Here is a 16,873-nt window from a genome sequence, read left to right as displayed (position 1 = left end):
TCCACCCCAGGACAGTCAGAAGGCTCCACATGTCCCGAGGAAAAACGAGGGTGGAAACCAGATTTGCAGAAAAATGGCGAAACCAAGGTGGCAGAACTAGCCCGATTATTAAGGGCAAATTCAGCCAACGGCCTCCAGAGTCTGATTAGTTCGTTCCGTTTGACCGTTAGTCTGTGGATGAAAAGCGGACGAAAACGACAAATCTATGCCCATCCTACCACAAAAGGATCGCCAGAACCTGGAAACAAACTGGGATCCTCTGTCCGACACAATATTCTCAGGAATGCCGTGCAAACGAACCACGTTCTGGAAGAACACAGGAACCAGATCAGAAGAGGAAGGCAGTTTGGGCAAAGGAACCAGATGGACCATCTTGGAGAAACGATCACATATCACCCAGATGACAGACATGCCCTGAGACACCGGAAGATCCGAAATGAAATCCATAGAGATGTGTGTCCAAGGTCTCTTCGGGACAGGCAAGGGCAAGAGCAACCCGCTGGCACGAGAAGAGCAAGGCTTAGCTCGAGCACAAGTACCACAGGACTGCACAAATGACCGCACATCTCTTGACAAGGAAGGCCACCAAAAGGACCTGGCCACCAGATCTCTAGTGCCAAAAATTCCCGGGTGCCCTGCCAACACAGAGGAATGAACCTCGGAAATGACTCTGCTGGTCCATTTAGCAGGCACAAACAATCTGTCAGGTGGACAAGAGTCAGGCCTACCAGCCTGAAATCTCTGCAACACACGTCGCAGATCTGGAGAAATAGCTGACAGGATAACTCCTTCCTTAAGAATACCCACAGGTTCAGCGACTCCAGGAGCATCAGGCACAAAGCTCCTAGACAGAGCATCGGCCTTCACATTCTTAGAACCTGGTAAATATGAAACCACAAAGTCAAAACGGGAGAAAAACAATGACCAGCGGGCCTGTCTAGGATTCAGGCGTTTAGCAGACTCGAGGTACATCAGATTTTTGTGATCAGTCAAGACCACCACACGATGCTTAGCACCCTCGAGCCAATGACGCCACTCCTCAAATGCCCACTTCATGGCCAACAACTCCCGATTGCCCACATCATAATTTCGCTCTGCCAGCGAAAACTTCCTAGAGAAAAAGGCACAAGGTCTCATAGTAGAGCAACCAGGGCCTCTCTGCGACAAAACGGCCCCTGCCCCAATCTCCGAAGCATCCACTTCAACCTGAAAGGGAAGCGAGACATCAGGCTGGCACAAAACAGGCGCTGAAGTAAACCGGCGCTTCAACTCCTGGAAAGCCTCCACGGCAGCAGGAGCCCAGTTAGCCACATCAGAGCCTTTCTTGGTCATATCCGTCAATGGTTTAACAACGCTAGAAAAATTAGCGATAAAACGACGGTAGAAGTTAGCAAAACCCAAGAACTTCTGAAGACTCTTAACTGACGAGGGTTGAGTCCAATCATGAATAGCTCGAACCTTGACTGGGTCCATCTCCACAGCAGAAGGGGAAAAGATGAACCCTAAAAAGGGAACCTTCTGTACACCAAAGAGACACTTTGAGCCTTTAACAAACAAAGAATTTTCACGCAAAATCTTGAAAACCATCCTGACCTGCTCCACATGCGAGTCCCAATCATCAGAAAAAAACAGAATATCATCCAGATAAACGATCAAAAATTTATCCAGATACTTCCGGAAAATGTCATGCATAAAGGACTGAAAAACTGAAGGTGCATTAGAGAGCCCAAATGGCATCACCAAGTACTCAAAATGACCTTCGGGCGTATTGAATGCGGTTTTCCATTCATCTCCTTGCTTAATGCGCACAAGGTTGTACGCACCGCGAAGGTCTATCTTGGTGAACTACTTGGCACCTTTAATCCGGGCAAACAAGTCTGACAACAACGGCAAAGGATACTGGAATTTGACAGTGATCTTATTTAAAAGCCGATAGTCAATACAAGGCCTCAAAGATCCGTCTTTTTTAGCCACAAAAAAGAATCCCGCACCAAGAGGGGAAGAAGGACGGATATGCCCCTTCTCCAGAGACTCCTTGATATATGAACGCATCGCGGTATGTTCAGGTACCGACAGATTAAACAGTCTCCCCTTAGGAAATTTACTGCCTGGAATCAAATCTATTGCACAGTCACATTCCCTATGAGGAGGCAATGCACTTGACTTAGACTCACTGAAGACATTCTGATAATCAGACAAATACGCCGGAACTTCCGAAGGCGTAGAAGTAGCAATAGACACGGGCAGGGAATCTCCATGAATTCCATGACAGCCCCAACTTGACACTGACATTGCCTTCCAGTCCAAGACTGGATTATGGGTCTGTAACCATGGCAACCCCAAAACAACCAAATCATGCATCTTATGCAGAACAAGAAAACGTATTACCTCCCGATGTTCGGGAGTCATGCACATGGTAACCTGTGTCCAAAACTGCGGTTTATTTTCTGCCAATGGCGTAGCGTCAATACCCCTAAGAGGGATAGGATTTTCTAATGGCTCAAGAACAAAACCGCAGCGCTTGGCAAATGACAGATCCATAAGACTCAGGGCAGCACCTGAATCTACAAACGCCATGACAGGATACGATGACAGTGAGCAAATCAAAGTTACAGATAGAATGAACTTAGGTTGCAAATTACCAATGGCGACAGGACTAACAACCTTAGTAAGACGTTTAGAGCATGTTGAGATAACATGTGTAGAATCACCACAGTAGTAGCACAAGCCATTCTGGCGTCTATGAATTTTCCGCTCATTTCTAGTCAGGATTCTATCACATTGCATTAAATCAGGTGCCTGTTCAGATAACACCATGAGGGAATTTGCGGTTTTGCGCTCCCGCAACCGCCGGTCAATTTGAATTGCCAGGGCCATGGAATCATTCAGACCTGTGGGAATGGGAAAACCCACCATCACATTCTTAATGGCTTCAGAAAGGCCATTTCTAAAATTTGCAGCCAATGCACACTCGTTCCACTGGGTCAGCACGGACCATTTCCGAAATTTCTGGCAATACACCTCAGCCTCGTCCTGGCCCTGAGACATAGCCAGCAAGGCTTTTTCTGCCTGAATCTCAAGATTGGGTTCCTCATAAAGCAAACCGAGCGCCAGAAAAAACGCATCAATATCAGCCAATGCCGGATCTCCTGGCGCCAGCGAGAAAGCCCAATCCTGAGGGTCGCCCCGTAAAAAAGAAATAACAATTTTCACTTGCTGAGCGGAGTCTCCAGAGGAACAGGGTCTCAGGGACAAAAACAATTTACAATTATTCCTGAAATTTCTAAACTTAAATCGATCTCCGGAAAACAGTTCAGGAATCGGTATCTTAGGTTCTAACATAGGATTTCTGGTAACATAATCTTGTATGCCCTGCACACGAGCAGCAAGCTGGTCCACACTTGTAATCAAGGTCTGGACATTCATGTCTGCAGCAATCACAAGCCACTCAAAGGTAAAGGGGAAAAGAAAAAAAAAAAAATGAGAGAGAGAAAAAAAAAACTCAGAGCTTTCTTTCTTATAATCCCACTTCTGCAATGCATTTAACATTTAATACTGGCCTGGCAAACTGTTATGACCCCAATGGCGAGGGTCTCAGAGATATCAGCAAGTCTGCAAAGTACAAAAATCCAGCTCATAGGGCAGTGGTAACTGGGTTGACCATATATCTACTCCTAACGCCAACCCTAGAAGTAGCCGGGGAACATGCCTACGTTGGTCGCTAGATGTCTCGCGCCAGCCGGAGAGCTAACTACCCCTAGAAGAGGAAAACAAAGACCTCTCTTGCCTCCAGAGAAAAGACCCCAAAAGTAGGATACAAGCCCCCCACAAATAATAACGGTGAGGTAAGAGGAAATGACAAACACAGAGATGAACTAGGTTTAGCACAGAGAGGCCCACTTACTAATAGCAGAATATAGTAAGATAACTTATATGGTCAACAAAAACCCTATCAAAAAATCCACGCTGGAGATTCAAGAACCCCCGAACCGTCTAACGGCCCGGGGGGAGAACACCAGCCGCCCTAGAGCTTCCAGCAAGGTCAGGATACAGATTATATACAAGCTGGACAGAAAATGCAAACAAAAACGAATTGCAAAAAGCAAAAAAGCAGACTTAACTTAATCAAGCAGGAACCAGGATCAGTAGACAAGAGCACTACAGATTAGCTCTGATATCAACGTTGCCAGGCATTGAACTGAAGGTCCAGGGAGCTTATATAGCAACACCCCTGACCTAACGACCCAGGTGAGCATAAAAGGAATGACTGACCTATCCAGAGTCAAATCACTAGTAGCCACTAGAGGGAGCCAAAAAGTAAATTCACAACACTCTACACAGACACTGTATACTAAGTACAGATCTCCTGTGAATACTGGCACTTATGGTGATAGTATTGTGTTGTTGTTTTTTTTAATTACTGATCAGTAGGGTTGAGCGACTTTCATTTTTTTAAGATCGAGTCGGGTTTTGTAAAACCTGACTTTGTCCAGAGTCGAGTCGAGTGCAGTCGGCCGATTATCGCTGAAAGTCGGGGATCGACCGAAACACGAAGCCCAATGCAAGTCAATGGGGAAGCATAGTCGGCAGTGAGTGGAGGCCAGGAAAACACCTACAGTGCCCATTTTAATGCCAAAAACATCCATTCTTGTTTCTGAAGCTTGTCAATCTTAATTAACTTTATAATAATAGTTGGGCATTGGAAATTGGGGGTCATTTGGCAAAAGTTGTGGGGGGAGTAGGGCTGGCTCAAGTTTTTCGTGGGACCAGGAAACGCGGACTACGTCACGGCGGTGGAGCAGGGAGAGGTAAGTATTTCAACGTTGCAAGTGCTGTGATCCTGAGCAAGCAGGGGGGGCCCACTCGTTCGCATTGGCACTGGCACAGGGCCCCTCAAAGTACGGTGGTGTGTTTGCATGGCGGGGGCACCTCCCACCAGCAACGACACTTTTGCGTACTCTGAGGGGCCTTGTGCCAGTGACGTCGCCAACGAGTATGCCCCCCCCCCACCTGATGAAGGAACCTGCACTTTCATCTGCACCTTCCTCTTTGTCCCTGTGTAAGGTGGTATAACATGCGGGAAGGGGAACCTTACTTTCAGCAGGGTCAGATTCTGGCTGTGTAGAGTGCAAGGGGAATGTAGTGGTCTAGGTCAATGTACCAGCAGACTCATCTAGCAGTGGCTGGGCAATGGGCAGGATGAAGAGGAAACAGATATAGGGCCAAAGAATAAAGTAGGCTAAATGCAGTTCAAAATTGGTAACAGGACTAAACAGGCGGCATTGCTTTGTTCAGTGGAGTAGCAAACCCAAGAGCAGCAGACACTGTTTCAAGGGCCCAACCACACTAGTAGGCCAAATGCAGTTTAATATCTGATAGTATAGGCCGAAAGCCAGAAGGTAGAAGCTCAGCTTTATTCAGTTGAGGACAACACCAGGCAGGGGCAGACACCGTTAGTAGGCCGGAACCACCAATTTTTAAAAAAACAGCAGTTAATCAGAGCCAGAAGGTAGAAGCTCAGCTTTATTCAGTTGAGGGCAACACCAGGGAGGGGCAGACACCGTTAGTAGGCCGGAACCACCAATTTTTTAAAAAACAGCAGTTAATCAGAGCCAGAAGGTAGAAGCTCAGCTTTATTCAGTTGAGGACAAACACCAGGGAGCAGCAAACAGAGGTATTAGGCCCCATCCAGCAATAATAAAAAAAAAACTTAATCAGAGCCAGAAGGTAGAAGCTCAGCTTTATTCAGTTGAGGACAACACCAGGGAGGGGCAGACACCGTTAGTAGGCCGGAACCACCAATTTTTAAAAAAACAGCAGTTAATCAGAGCCAGAAGGTAGAAGCTCAGCTTTATTCAGTTGAGGGCAACACCAGGGAGGGGCAGACACCGTTAGTAGGCCGGAACCACCAATTTTTAAAAAAACAGCAGTTAATCAGAGCCAGAAGGTAGAAGCTCAGCTTTATTCAGTTGAGGGCAACACCAGGGAGGGGCAGACACCGTTAGTAGGCCGGAACCACCAATTTTTAAAAAAACAGCAGTTAATCAGAGCCAGAAGGTAGAAGCTCAGCTTTATTCAGTTGAGGACAACACCAGGCAGGGGCAGACACCGTTAGTAGGCCGGAACCACCAATTTTTTAAAAAACAGCAGTTAATCAGAGCCAGAAGGTACAAGCTCAGCTGTATTCAGTTGAGGACAACTTGAATTAGGGACTGCAGACAGACTTAGCAGGCTGTCCCCTGTGTGGACCATGCATCCAATACATTAACCCATTGCGCCACAAAGGACACGTAACCTTCCGTGGCCATGCCTACAGGTCCATGTGTCTGTTGTCAGGTGTACCTTTGGACTCACAGATTGACAGAATGCAAGGACAATGCGGTCTTTAACATGCTGGTGGAGGGGTGGGATGGCTTTTCTCGCAAAAGAATTGTCAACTGGGTAGCTCATAGCGTGGTACAGCGTAGTCCATCATGGCTTTATTAATATTAAAAAAAATAAAAAAATAGGCTCTATGCACTGTAAATTAGGTTCCAGGGGTACACGGGCAGCAGTGGTCTGGTCAGTGGAGGCCTAGTGGAAGGAGGGACCGCAGACAGGCTTCGAAGGCCTAACATAATAAAATGGGCTGGCTGTAGGCACTGTAAAATAGGTTCCAGGGGTACACGGGCAGCAGTGGTCTGGTCAGTGGAGGCCTAGTGGAAGGAGGGACCGCAGACAGGCTTCGAAGGCCTAACACAATAAAATGGGCTGGCTGTAGGCACTTTATAATTGTTTCCAGGGGTACACGGGCAGCAGTGGTCTGGTCAGTGGAGGCCTAGTGGAAGGAGGGACCGCAGACAGGCTTCGAAGGCCTAACATAATAAAATGGGCTGGCGGTAGGCACTTTATAATTGTTTCCAGGGGTACACGGGCAGCAGTGGTCTGGTCAACGGAGGCCGATTGTAATGAGTGTCTGCCAGTTAGTAGTCAAAAACAACAATTAAATGTGAATGTCTCGCATTAAAACAAAACAAAAACACTAAAGGGTGCAATCATTAGGTTCAGGGGTGGGATCCTCTGCGTTGTTTCAGACCTACTAATTTAGCGCAAAGTATTTACTGTGGTAAATAGAGGACACTGCCCCTGACTATGTTAAGTACCATCATACATGTCAACACAATGGTATTGTCAGTGGCAGGTATGGAAGGATGTCAGCGCATAGACTAAACATTGGTGGAAGTGTGAGAGATAACTGTGGAAGTGGTAGAGCAATGTTTGACCTGGGGGTGGGTGAACTCTCTTGTGGCTGGCGGTACAGGCCCAGGGCCCCTCATGTTACAACAGTGTGTCTGACGTTGGGTGCGCACCACCACCGCCAGAGACACTTTATTGTTCTATGAGGGACCCAGTAGCAATGCCGTCGACCAAAAGCAAGCACACCCACCTCTTCAGACAAACAGCAGTCTCACGGGTGCTTGCGCCAAGTCGCGATACCACGGCCCCGTGTGGGGAGTTTGGCCATTTAGGGAGGTGTAAACATGTCGTATGCTGGACAATCAGCTGCAGAAAATTAGACATTAGAAAAGTAATTCACAGTAGTCCACAGGCAAGAGCTTTTCATAGGAAAGCTAGGTGTCGGCCGGGCAAGGTGGGGCAAAAGAATTCGAAATCCAGTTGTGGTTCATTTTAATGAATGTTAGATCGTCAACATTTTGGGTAGCCAGACGAGTCCTTTTTTCGGTTAATATTGAACCTGCAGCACTGAATACTCTTTCTGATAGGACACTTGCTGCCGGGCAAGCAAGCTCCTGCAATGCATATTCTGCCAATTCTGGCCAGGTGTCTAATTTTGATGCCCAGTAATCAAATGGGAATGACGGTTGAGGGATAACATCGATAATGGATGAAAAATAGTTAGTAACCATACTGGACAAATGTTGTCGCCTGTCACTTTCAATTGATGCAGCAGTACCTGTCCTGTCTGCGGTCATAGCAAAATCACTCCACAACCTGGTCAGAAAACCCCTCTGTCCAACGCCACTTCTGATGTGTGCACCCCTAACACTCCTAGTCTGCTGCCCCCTGGAGCTCGTGTGAGAACGATCACGTGCGCTGTGTGCTGGGAATGCCTGAAGCAAACGGTCAACAAGAGTTGATTGTTTGGTTGCTAATATTAGTTCCAAGTTCTCATGTGGCATAATATTTTGCAATTTGCCTTTATAGCGTGGATCGAGGAGGCAGGCCAACCAGTAATCGTCATCGTTCATCATTTTCGTAATGCGTGTGTCCCTTTTTAGGATACGTAAGGCATAATCCGCCATGTATAATCCGCCATGTGGGCCAAAGTTCCAGTTGTCAAATCTCCGGTTGTGATTGGTTGAGGGGCAGTTTCAGGCAAATCTACGTCCCTTGTGTCCCTCAAAAAACCAGAACCCGGCCTTGCCACGCAACCAATTTCCAGTGCCCCCGGGAAAGCTTCCTCATTAAAAATATACTCATCCCCATCATCCTCCTCGTCCTCCACCTCCTCTTCGCCCACTAACTCGTCCTGTGCACTGCCCTGACCAGACAATGGCTGACTGTCATCAAGGCTTTCCTTTTCCTCTGGTGCAGACGCCTGATCCTTTATGTGCGTCAAACTTTGCATCAGCAGACACATTAGGGGGATGCTCATGCTTATTATGGCGTTGTCTGCACTAACCAGCCGTGTGCATTCCTCAAAACACTGAAGGACTTGACACATGTCTTGTATCTTAGACCACTGCACACCTGACAACTCCATGTCTGCCATCCTACTGCCTGCCCGTGTATCCTCCCACAAATAAATAACAGCACGCCTCTGTTCGCACAGTCTCTGAAGCATGTGCAGTGTTGAGTTCCACCTTGTTGCAACGTCTATGATTAGGCGATGCTGGGGAAGGTTCAAAGACCGCTGATAGGTCTGCATACGGCTGGAGTGTACAGGCGAACGTCGGATATGTGAGCAAAGTCCACGCACTTTGAGGAGCAGGTCGGAGAACCCAGGATACGTTTTCAATAAGCACTGCACCACCAGGTTTAAGGTGTGAGCCAGGCAAGGAATGTGTTTCAGTTGGGAAAGGGAGATGGCAGCCATGAAATTCCTTCCGTTATCACTCACTACCTTGCCTGCCTCAAGATCTACTGTGCCCAGCCACGACTGCGTTTCTTGTTGCAAGAACTCGGACAGAACTTCCGCGGTGTGTCTGTTGTCGCCCAAACACTTCATAGCCAATACAGCCTGCTGACGCTTGGCAGTAGCTGGCCCATAATGGGACCACTGGTGTGCAACAGTGTCATCTGCCGATGGAGTGGTTGGCCGACTGCGGTCTGTGGAAGAGCTGTAGCTTCTGCAGGAGGACGAGGAGGAGGAGGAGGGGGTGCGAACGCCTACAGCCAACTGTTTCCTAGACCGTGGGCTAGGCACAACTGTCCCGAAATTGATGTCCCCTGTGAACCCTGCATCCACCACATTCACCCAGTGTGCCGTGATGGACACATAACGTCCCTGGCCATGCCTACTGGTCCATGCATCTGTAGTCAGGTGCACCTTTGTACTCACAGATTGCCTGAGTGCATGGACGATGCGCTGTTTAACATGCTGGTGCAGGGCTGGGATGGCTTTTCTGGAAAAAAGTGTCGACTGGGTAGCTCGTATCGTGGTTCAGCGTACTCCATCAGGGCTTTGAAAGCTTCGCTTTCAACTAACCGGTAGGGCATCATCTCTAACGAGATTAGTTTAGCTATGTGGGCGTTAAAACCCTGTGTACGCGGATGCGAGGATAAGTACTTCCTTTTTCTAACCAGAGTCTCATGTAGTGTGAGCTGGACTGGAGAGCTGGAGATTGTGGAACTTTCGGGTGTGTCGGTGTACATGGCAGACTGAGAGACGGTTGGAGACGGTATTGTTTCCGCCGGTGCCCTAGATGCAATATTTCCTCCTACAAAATTGGTGATTCCCTGACCCTGACTGCTTTTGGCTGGCAAAGAAACCTGCACAGATACTGCCGGTGGTGCGAAAAATGGTGGCCTTTCAGTGACGGAAGGGATGTTGCGTTGCTGACTAGCTTCATTGGCCGAGGGTGCTACAACCTTAAGGGACATTTGGTAGTTAGTCCAGGCTTGAAAATGCATGGTGGTTAAGTGTCTATGCATGCAACTAGTATTGAGACTTTTCAGATTCTGACCTCTGCTTAAGCTAGTTGAACATTTTTGACAGATTACTTTGCGCTGATCAATTGGATGTTGTTTAAAAAAATGCCAGACTGCACTCTTCCTAGCATCGGATCCCTTTTCAGGGATTGCAGACTGAGCTTTAACCGGATGGCCACGCTGTCCTCCAACAGGTTTTGGCTTTGACACGCGTTTTGGGCCAGATACGGGCCCGGCAGATGGAACCTGTTGCGATGTTGATGCCTGCTGCGGCCCCTCCTCCACCTCCGCTTCTGAACTACTGCCGCCTGCACCCTGTTCCCCCAATGGCTGCCAATCGGGGTCAACAACTGGGTCATCTATTACCTCCTCTTCGAGCTCGTGTGCAACTTTGTCTGTGTCACTGTGTCGGTCGGTGGTATAGCGTTCGTGGCGGGGCAACATAGTCTCATCAGGGTCTGATTGTGGATCAGTACCCTGAGAGGGCAATGTGGTGGTCTGAGTCAAAGGAGCAGCATAGTACTCTGGCTGTGGCTGTGCATCAGTGCACTCCATGTCAGAATATACTTGTAATGGGCATGGCCTGTTAAATGTTTCACTTTCTAAGCCAGGGACGGTATGTGTAAAGAGCTCCATGGAGTGACCCGTTGTGTCGCCTGCTGCATCCTTCTCTCTTGTTGTAGTTTTTGCTGAGGAGGACAAGGAAGCGACTTGTCCCTGACCGTGAACATCCACAAGCGACGCGCTGCTTTTACATTTACCAGTTTCAGAAGAGGAGGCAAAAGAGCTAGAGGCTGAGTCTGCAATGTAAGCCAAAACTTGCTGTTGCTGCTCCGTCTTTAAAAGCGGTTTTCGTACTCCCAGAAAAGAGAGCGTTCGAGGCCTTGTGTAGCCAGACGACGAAACTGGCTCCACAGCTCCAGACTTAGGTGGAATATTTTTATCCCCACGACCACCTGATGCTCCACTACCACTACCATCATTACCAGCTGACAATGAACGCCCACGACGACCTCTTGCACCAGACTTCCTCATTGTTTTAAAATCTTAACCAAAGTAACTTTATTTGTTGCTGTCAAACTTACACGGTGAGCTATAACTTCAGTATGATTTCAATATCCCTTAACAGGTTGGTGAGACCACAAGGAAAATCAGGCACAATGTTACACACTGTTTTCTGTGGCACCAAATCACAGAGATGACACACGCAGGACTGTCACTCAAGCACTAATGTCAATATTAATCTCACACTGTTTTCTTTTTTTTTTCTTTTTCAGGGAGACTTTAGAAACCAAATAATAAAAAATAAATAGGCTTTCTATGGCCCACTGAGTGAGAGATGGCACACACAGGAGTCAGGAGTGGCACACAAGCAGAAAGGGCAATATTAATCTCCCACTGATTGATGTAGTGATTTTTTTTCAGGTAGATTTTAGAACCCAAATCAAGCAAAAAAATAAATAGGCTTTCTATGGCCCACTCAGTGAGAGATGGCACACACAGGGATGGCACTCTAGCAGAAATGCCAATCTTAATCTCCCACAAAAAAAAACAAAAAAAAACAAACTGTCCTACAATTACTATCTCCCTGCAGTAATCTCAGCCAGGTATGGCAGGCAGCAATAAGGAGTGGACTGATGCACAAATTAAATAAAAAGTGTGGACAAACAAAAAAGATAGCTGTGCAGAAAGGAAGGAACAAGAGGATATGTGCTTTGAAAAAAGCAGTTGTTTTGCACAGTGGCGTACACACAGCAATACAGCTATCACGGAGCCTTCTAGGGCAGCCCAATGAGCTACAGCGCTGAGAGAAAAAAAAAAATAGCTTCCACTGTTCCTGCACACCGAAGGTGGTGTTGGACAGTGGAAATCGCTACAGCACAAGCGGTTTGGTGGTTAGTGGACCCTGCCTAACGCTCTCCCTGCTTCTAATGAAGCGGCAGCAACCTCTCCCTAAGCTCAGAGCAGCAGCAGTAAGATGGCGGTCGGCGGGAACGCCCCTTTATAGCCCCTGTGACGCCGCAGACAGCAAGCCAATCACTGCAATGCCCTTCTCTAAGATGGTGGGGACCAGGACCTATGTCATCACGCTGCCCACACTCTGCGTTCACCTTCATTGGCTGAGAAATGGCGCTTTTCGCGTCATTGAAACGCGACTTTGGCGCGAAAGTCGCGTACCGCATGGCCGATGCAACGCTGGGATCGGCTCGGTTTCATGAGACGCCGACTTTGCCAAAAGTCGGCGACTTTTGAAAATGAACGACCCGTTTCGCTCAACCCTACTGATCAGTATTGTAGTATTCATTCACTATGTGGTGGTAATATGTGGTCTGGAAATGGTGTTGTGGTATTTGTCCCTTGTATGTGCTATTTGGTCACCAAGTGGTGGTAATATGTGGTCTTGACATGGTGTAGCGGTATTTGTTCCTTGTATGTGATATTATTCGATCACTGTGGTTGTAATTTGTGGTCTGGTCATGGCGCGGTGGTATTTGATCATTGTATGTGATATTGGTCATTTTAAAAATTGAAAAATAAATCAAAATATAGCTAAATTGTATTGCATATTTTAACAAATATTTAATAGGTTACAGTAGAGTAGAGCCCGGCCATTTTTCTGGAATAATCTGGTTAAGGTATAACATGACCCCCCCCCCCCATCACATGACCCCCCGTAACATGACCCCCCGTCACATGATGGGGGGGCCCACAGTGTCTGAACAGCTCGGGGCCCTGGCTACACTTAATCCACCCCTGAGCACAATTACCAGTACCTGGGCGAAACATGACCCGGATGGTACAACTACCAGTACCCGGGAGAAGCATGACCCGGACGGCACAATTACCAGTACCCGGGAGAAGCATGACCCGGACGGTACAACTACCAGTACCCGGGCGAAACATGACCCGGACGGCACAATTACCAGTACCCGGGAGAAACATGACCCAGACAGCACAATTACCAGTACCCGGGAGAAACATGACCTGGACGGTACAACTACCAGTACCCGGGCGAAACATGACCCGGACGGCACAATTACCAGTACCCGGGAGAAGCATGACCTGGACAGCACAATTACCAGTACCCGGGAGCAGCATGACCCGGACAGCACAATTACCAGTACCCGGGAGAAGCATGACCCGGACAGCACAACTACCAGTACCCGGGAGAAACATGACCTGGACGGCACAATTACCAGTACCCGGGAGAAACATGACCTGGACAGCACAATTACCAGTACCCGGGCGAAACATTACCCAGACGGTACAACTACCAGTACCCGGGAGAAGCATGACCCGGACGGCACAATTACCAGTACCCGGGAGAAGCATGACCCGGACGGCACAATCACCAGTACCCGGGAGAAGTATGACCCGGATGGTACAACTACGAGTACCTGGGTGAAACACGTCCCGGACGGTACAGCTACCAGTACCCAGGAGAAACATGACCCGGACGGTACTACTACTACTCCTCAGGTGAGACATGACCCGGACGACAGTACTACTACTATCCAGGTGAAACATGACGGTGCCACTACCCGGGGGATGTGCACCGTACATACCCAGGAGCGTCTAACGTTAACTGGTGATTACAGGGGCGCTTTCCTACTTATCAGAACTGATCAATGACACACAAGTTATAGAAGTGTAAACTTTTATTGTTTCGTACCATTTAACCATTTTATACATAAAAAATACTTTAAAAATTATTTTTTTCCCCTTTTGGTGCAAATACAATAAAGGAAAACAAAGTAAAAAACTATTTATATACATAAGTAAGCTTGGTTCTTCGGGACACACTTTTGTGGCTCCATCTGAAGCTCCGAAATAGAGGGATTTGGGCGAAACCCCCGACAGAACCATTCACTGTGGCACAACATAGGAGTCGGGTCACGGGCGTTCAGTGCATCTAGCCTAGGTCATTCCCATCTTCCTAAATTCCACAGTTTACTGATTATTAATATTTTCTGTTGTTTACAGCCTGTTGCCTTGGAGACCGACCATATGCGCGGTGCTTATAAGGTAGGCAGCCGCAGTGGTCGGTCTCCAAGGCAATGAGCTGTAAGCAAAAGAAAAGTGTTAATATCTCAAGAACAACTGCAAATTCGAATGTGCAGTAAATTACAAAATGGTTTTTATGTACAAGCACTATCCGACAGAACCCATCTATGAAGATGAGCCTTAAATAATGGCACTTAGACATACATTTTAGCGTTACTTTAAAAGACCACTTCTTAAAAAAAAAATATATATATATATACATATATATATATATATATATATATATATATATATATATATATATATATATATATATATATATATATCTCTAAGTCTAATATTTAAAAAAAATAAAATAATTTAAAAAAAAAATGTGAAAAATCACAATAATAAAAAATTAAAACACAGTGCAGCTGTTAAACTGTTCATGTTGTAGGAGGCAAGGACGGAGCAGTTGTGGCAGCGGCTTACTCCAAGCATGCATGGGTATGGTGGGGCGAGAGATCGCTGTCAGCCCCTCGACCTTGGACCCATCAGTTATCCCATGTGTATGGCCGCCTTACCCTGCTGTAAATTATAATAAATGCCAATTATGAGCCATAAGTACTATTCTGGCCCAATCACTTGTCACTGAGTTTTCAGTAATAGGGACTATGGGTCTTGGGAGGACTATGGACCTCAGGGAGACCTCCCCATCTGAAAATGTTCCTCAGAGTCCATATCAGAAGCCTCCATATACAAACTATGGGTCTAGGGAGGACTATGAAGCCCAGGGAGACCTCCCCATCTGAAAATGTTCCTCAGAGTCCATATCAGAAGCCTCCATATACAAACTATGGGTCTAGGGAGGACTATGAAGCCCAAGGAGACCTCCCCATCTGAAATGTTCTTCAGAGTCCATATCTGAAGCCTCCATTGATCTCACCCAGAAGATCCAACCTTCTGTAATACGTCTTCTTAATCCCGGATCTTCAAGCCACCACTGAATAGGGTAAAAGCAGCATGTAAGGGTTCGGTGAAGACGATATTGTAGGTGTATAGGTGTCTGATGGAGCAACCAACACTATGGAAGGTCAACTGTCCAACCTTACAATTCAGAGACACCCTCACGTAATCGCAGGATGTCACGTGGGGCAAGTGGACACACCGAGTGTCGTGCTGTACCCAGAACTCGTGATCACGTCTCCGCAGACACCACGATCTGCTGTTACACCCCAAAAATGATTTTTTACCTTTCCTGTCCATGGTGGCGTAACACACTCCTATCATCCAGTCTCCCACCTGACTGCACTCCACATCCCAATAATGTCGCCCCGAGGAGAACATATTAACACTTAAAACCTGGTTCTGCTCAAACCTTTCTGGTGTTTCGGGGCGAGGCTGGTGCATGTCCGTGTAGGTGACGGCTTTCTGGTGATCGGACACCAGTAGGTTGCTAGCTGCCGTGTTCACATTGAGAATGACATATGCAGGCCTCTGGTCGGGGAACCACCACTTTTTAGCTTTTGATGCAATATCAAGTAGATACTTGGGTGCAGTGCCCGTGATCAGTGCCGTATCCAGATGCAACGTCTCAGTACAGTCTTCAGAATCTATGGCCACATCTTCTAGGAAGTATATGGGGTCCATTTGCCTGGACAGTTCCACAACCCAAAAAGTCTTAATTTCCAGCTGCTGTTTTTCCCTCTCCAGCTCCATGATCTGGTTAGTGACATGGAACTTTTTCTCCTCGGTAATCAAGGTCCCACCTGGTAGAGTTTCGCCTTGGATATCAACCTTCCTCAGAACCCTTTGAATGTTCTTCAGGTTCATCACTCGTCTTTTGGTGTCTTCTGCCTTTGTGGCCAATATGCTTAGAAGCTTTTGAAGCATTTTTTTCTTCTTCTCATGGGCCACATTGAGCGGCTCCACCGGGAGCCCCCGATATTCTCCAGACAAACAGCAGGACACGCAGATACATGTGGCATTCATTGGGCAATAATACCCCAAGATCTTATTATGGATGGGGCATTTTTTATCGTGCAGAGAAGCATTACAGTCCATCAAGTCATGTTCCACCGACCTGTTGTGATGTTGGAGATGCCTGCTGCACATGGAGGTTTCGCACTGCAGACACGTTTTTATGGCAGGGATCAGAGGCTCGCAGTAGGTGCAATAGACGGACGCCACTTTCGGAGAGGCGAACAGTCTGGCGATGTTGTCCAGGGTTGTGTTCTTGGTTAGGACGGGTCTTGACCGGAACGTCTTCCTACATTGGGGACACGTGTAGAAACTGGACGCTCTTCTGTCCAACGCATTACTGATACAATTCCAGCAGAAGTTGTGTCCACACAACAGGGTCACGGGGCTAGTAAATATCTCCAGACAGATGGGGCAGAGCAGTTCCTCTCTCACGCTGGCCATTGTGAAAGCAAAAGGAAATGAAAGAGAAAGTCCGTGTGAGTTTGTCCACACCCATGGAGTCACCAGCCAGGACCACAGCTTCTGATATCATAGGAAGCTCCTTGTAGGGCTGGAGCCATGCTCCTCACACCTGCTTCTTATCACTAGTCAATCCTCTGGGATCTAAACTGTACTGACACACTGTAACAAACCATCAGGAAAGGGGAGATCGGTGCTAGTCTCCAACGTTTGAAGTCTCAGGGTATGTGCATACGTCAGGATTTCTTGCAGAAATTTTCCTGACAAAATCTGGACATTTCTGCCAGAAATCTGC

At 47.4% G+C, this 16,873-nt stretch overlaps 1 protein-coding gene across 1 annotated transcript; it reads right to left on the bottom strand.

Moving 5' to 3' along the window:
* Positions 1-14,531: 14,531 nt before the first annotated feature.
* LOC143766796 (E3 ubiquitin/ISG15 ligase TRIM25-like) lies at positions 14,532-16,632 on the bottom strand. The gene has a single exon (XM_077254754.1). The coding sequence runs from the start codon at positions 16,558-16,560 to the stop codon at positions 15,115-15,117; it is 1,446 nt and encodes a 481-aa protein (XP_077110869.1). The 5' UTR covers positions 16,561-16,632; the 3' UTR covers positions 14,532-15,114.
* Between the last annotated feature and the right edge of the window lie 241 nt (positions 16,633-16,873).

Source organism: Ranitomeya variabilis, chromosome 4 (genome assembly GCF_051348905.1).
Source record: "Ranitomeya variabilis isolate aRanVar5 chromosome 4, aRanVar5.hap1, whole genome shotgun sequence".
Taxonomy (NCBI): Eukaryota; Metazoa; Chordata; class Amphibia; order Anura; family Dendrobatidae; genus Ranitomeya; species Ranitomeya variabilis.
This window is presented reverse-complemented; position numbering and strand designations above follow the sequence as displayed.

What these genes read in the sequence shown, in the direction of transcription:
- LOC143766796 (XM_077254754.1), bottom strand. Translation starts at nt 16,560, where the DNA reads ATGGCCAGCGTGAGAGAGGAACTGCTCTGCCCCATCTGTCTGGAGATA.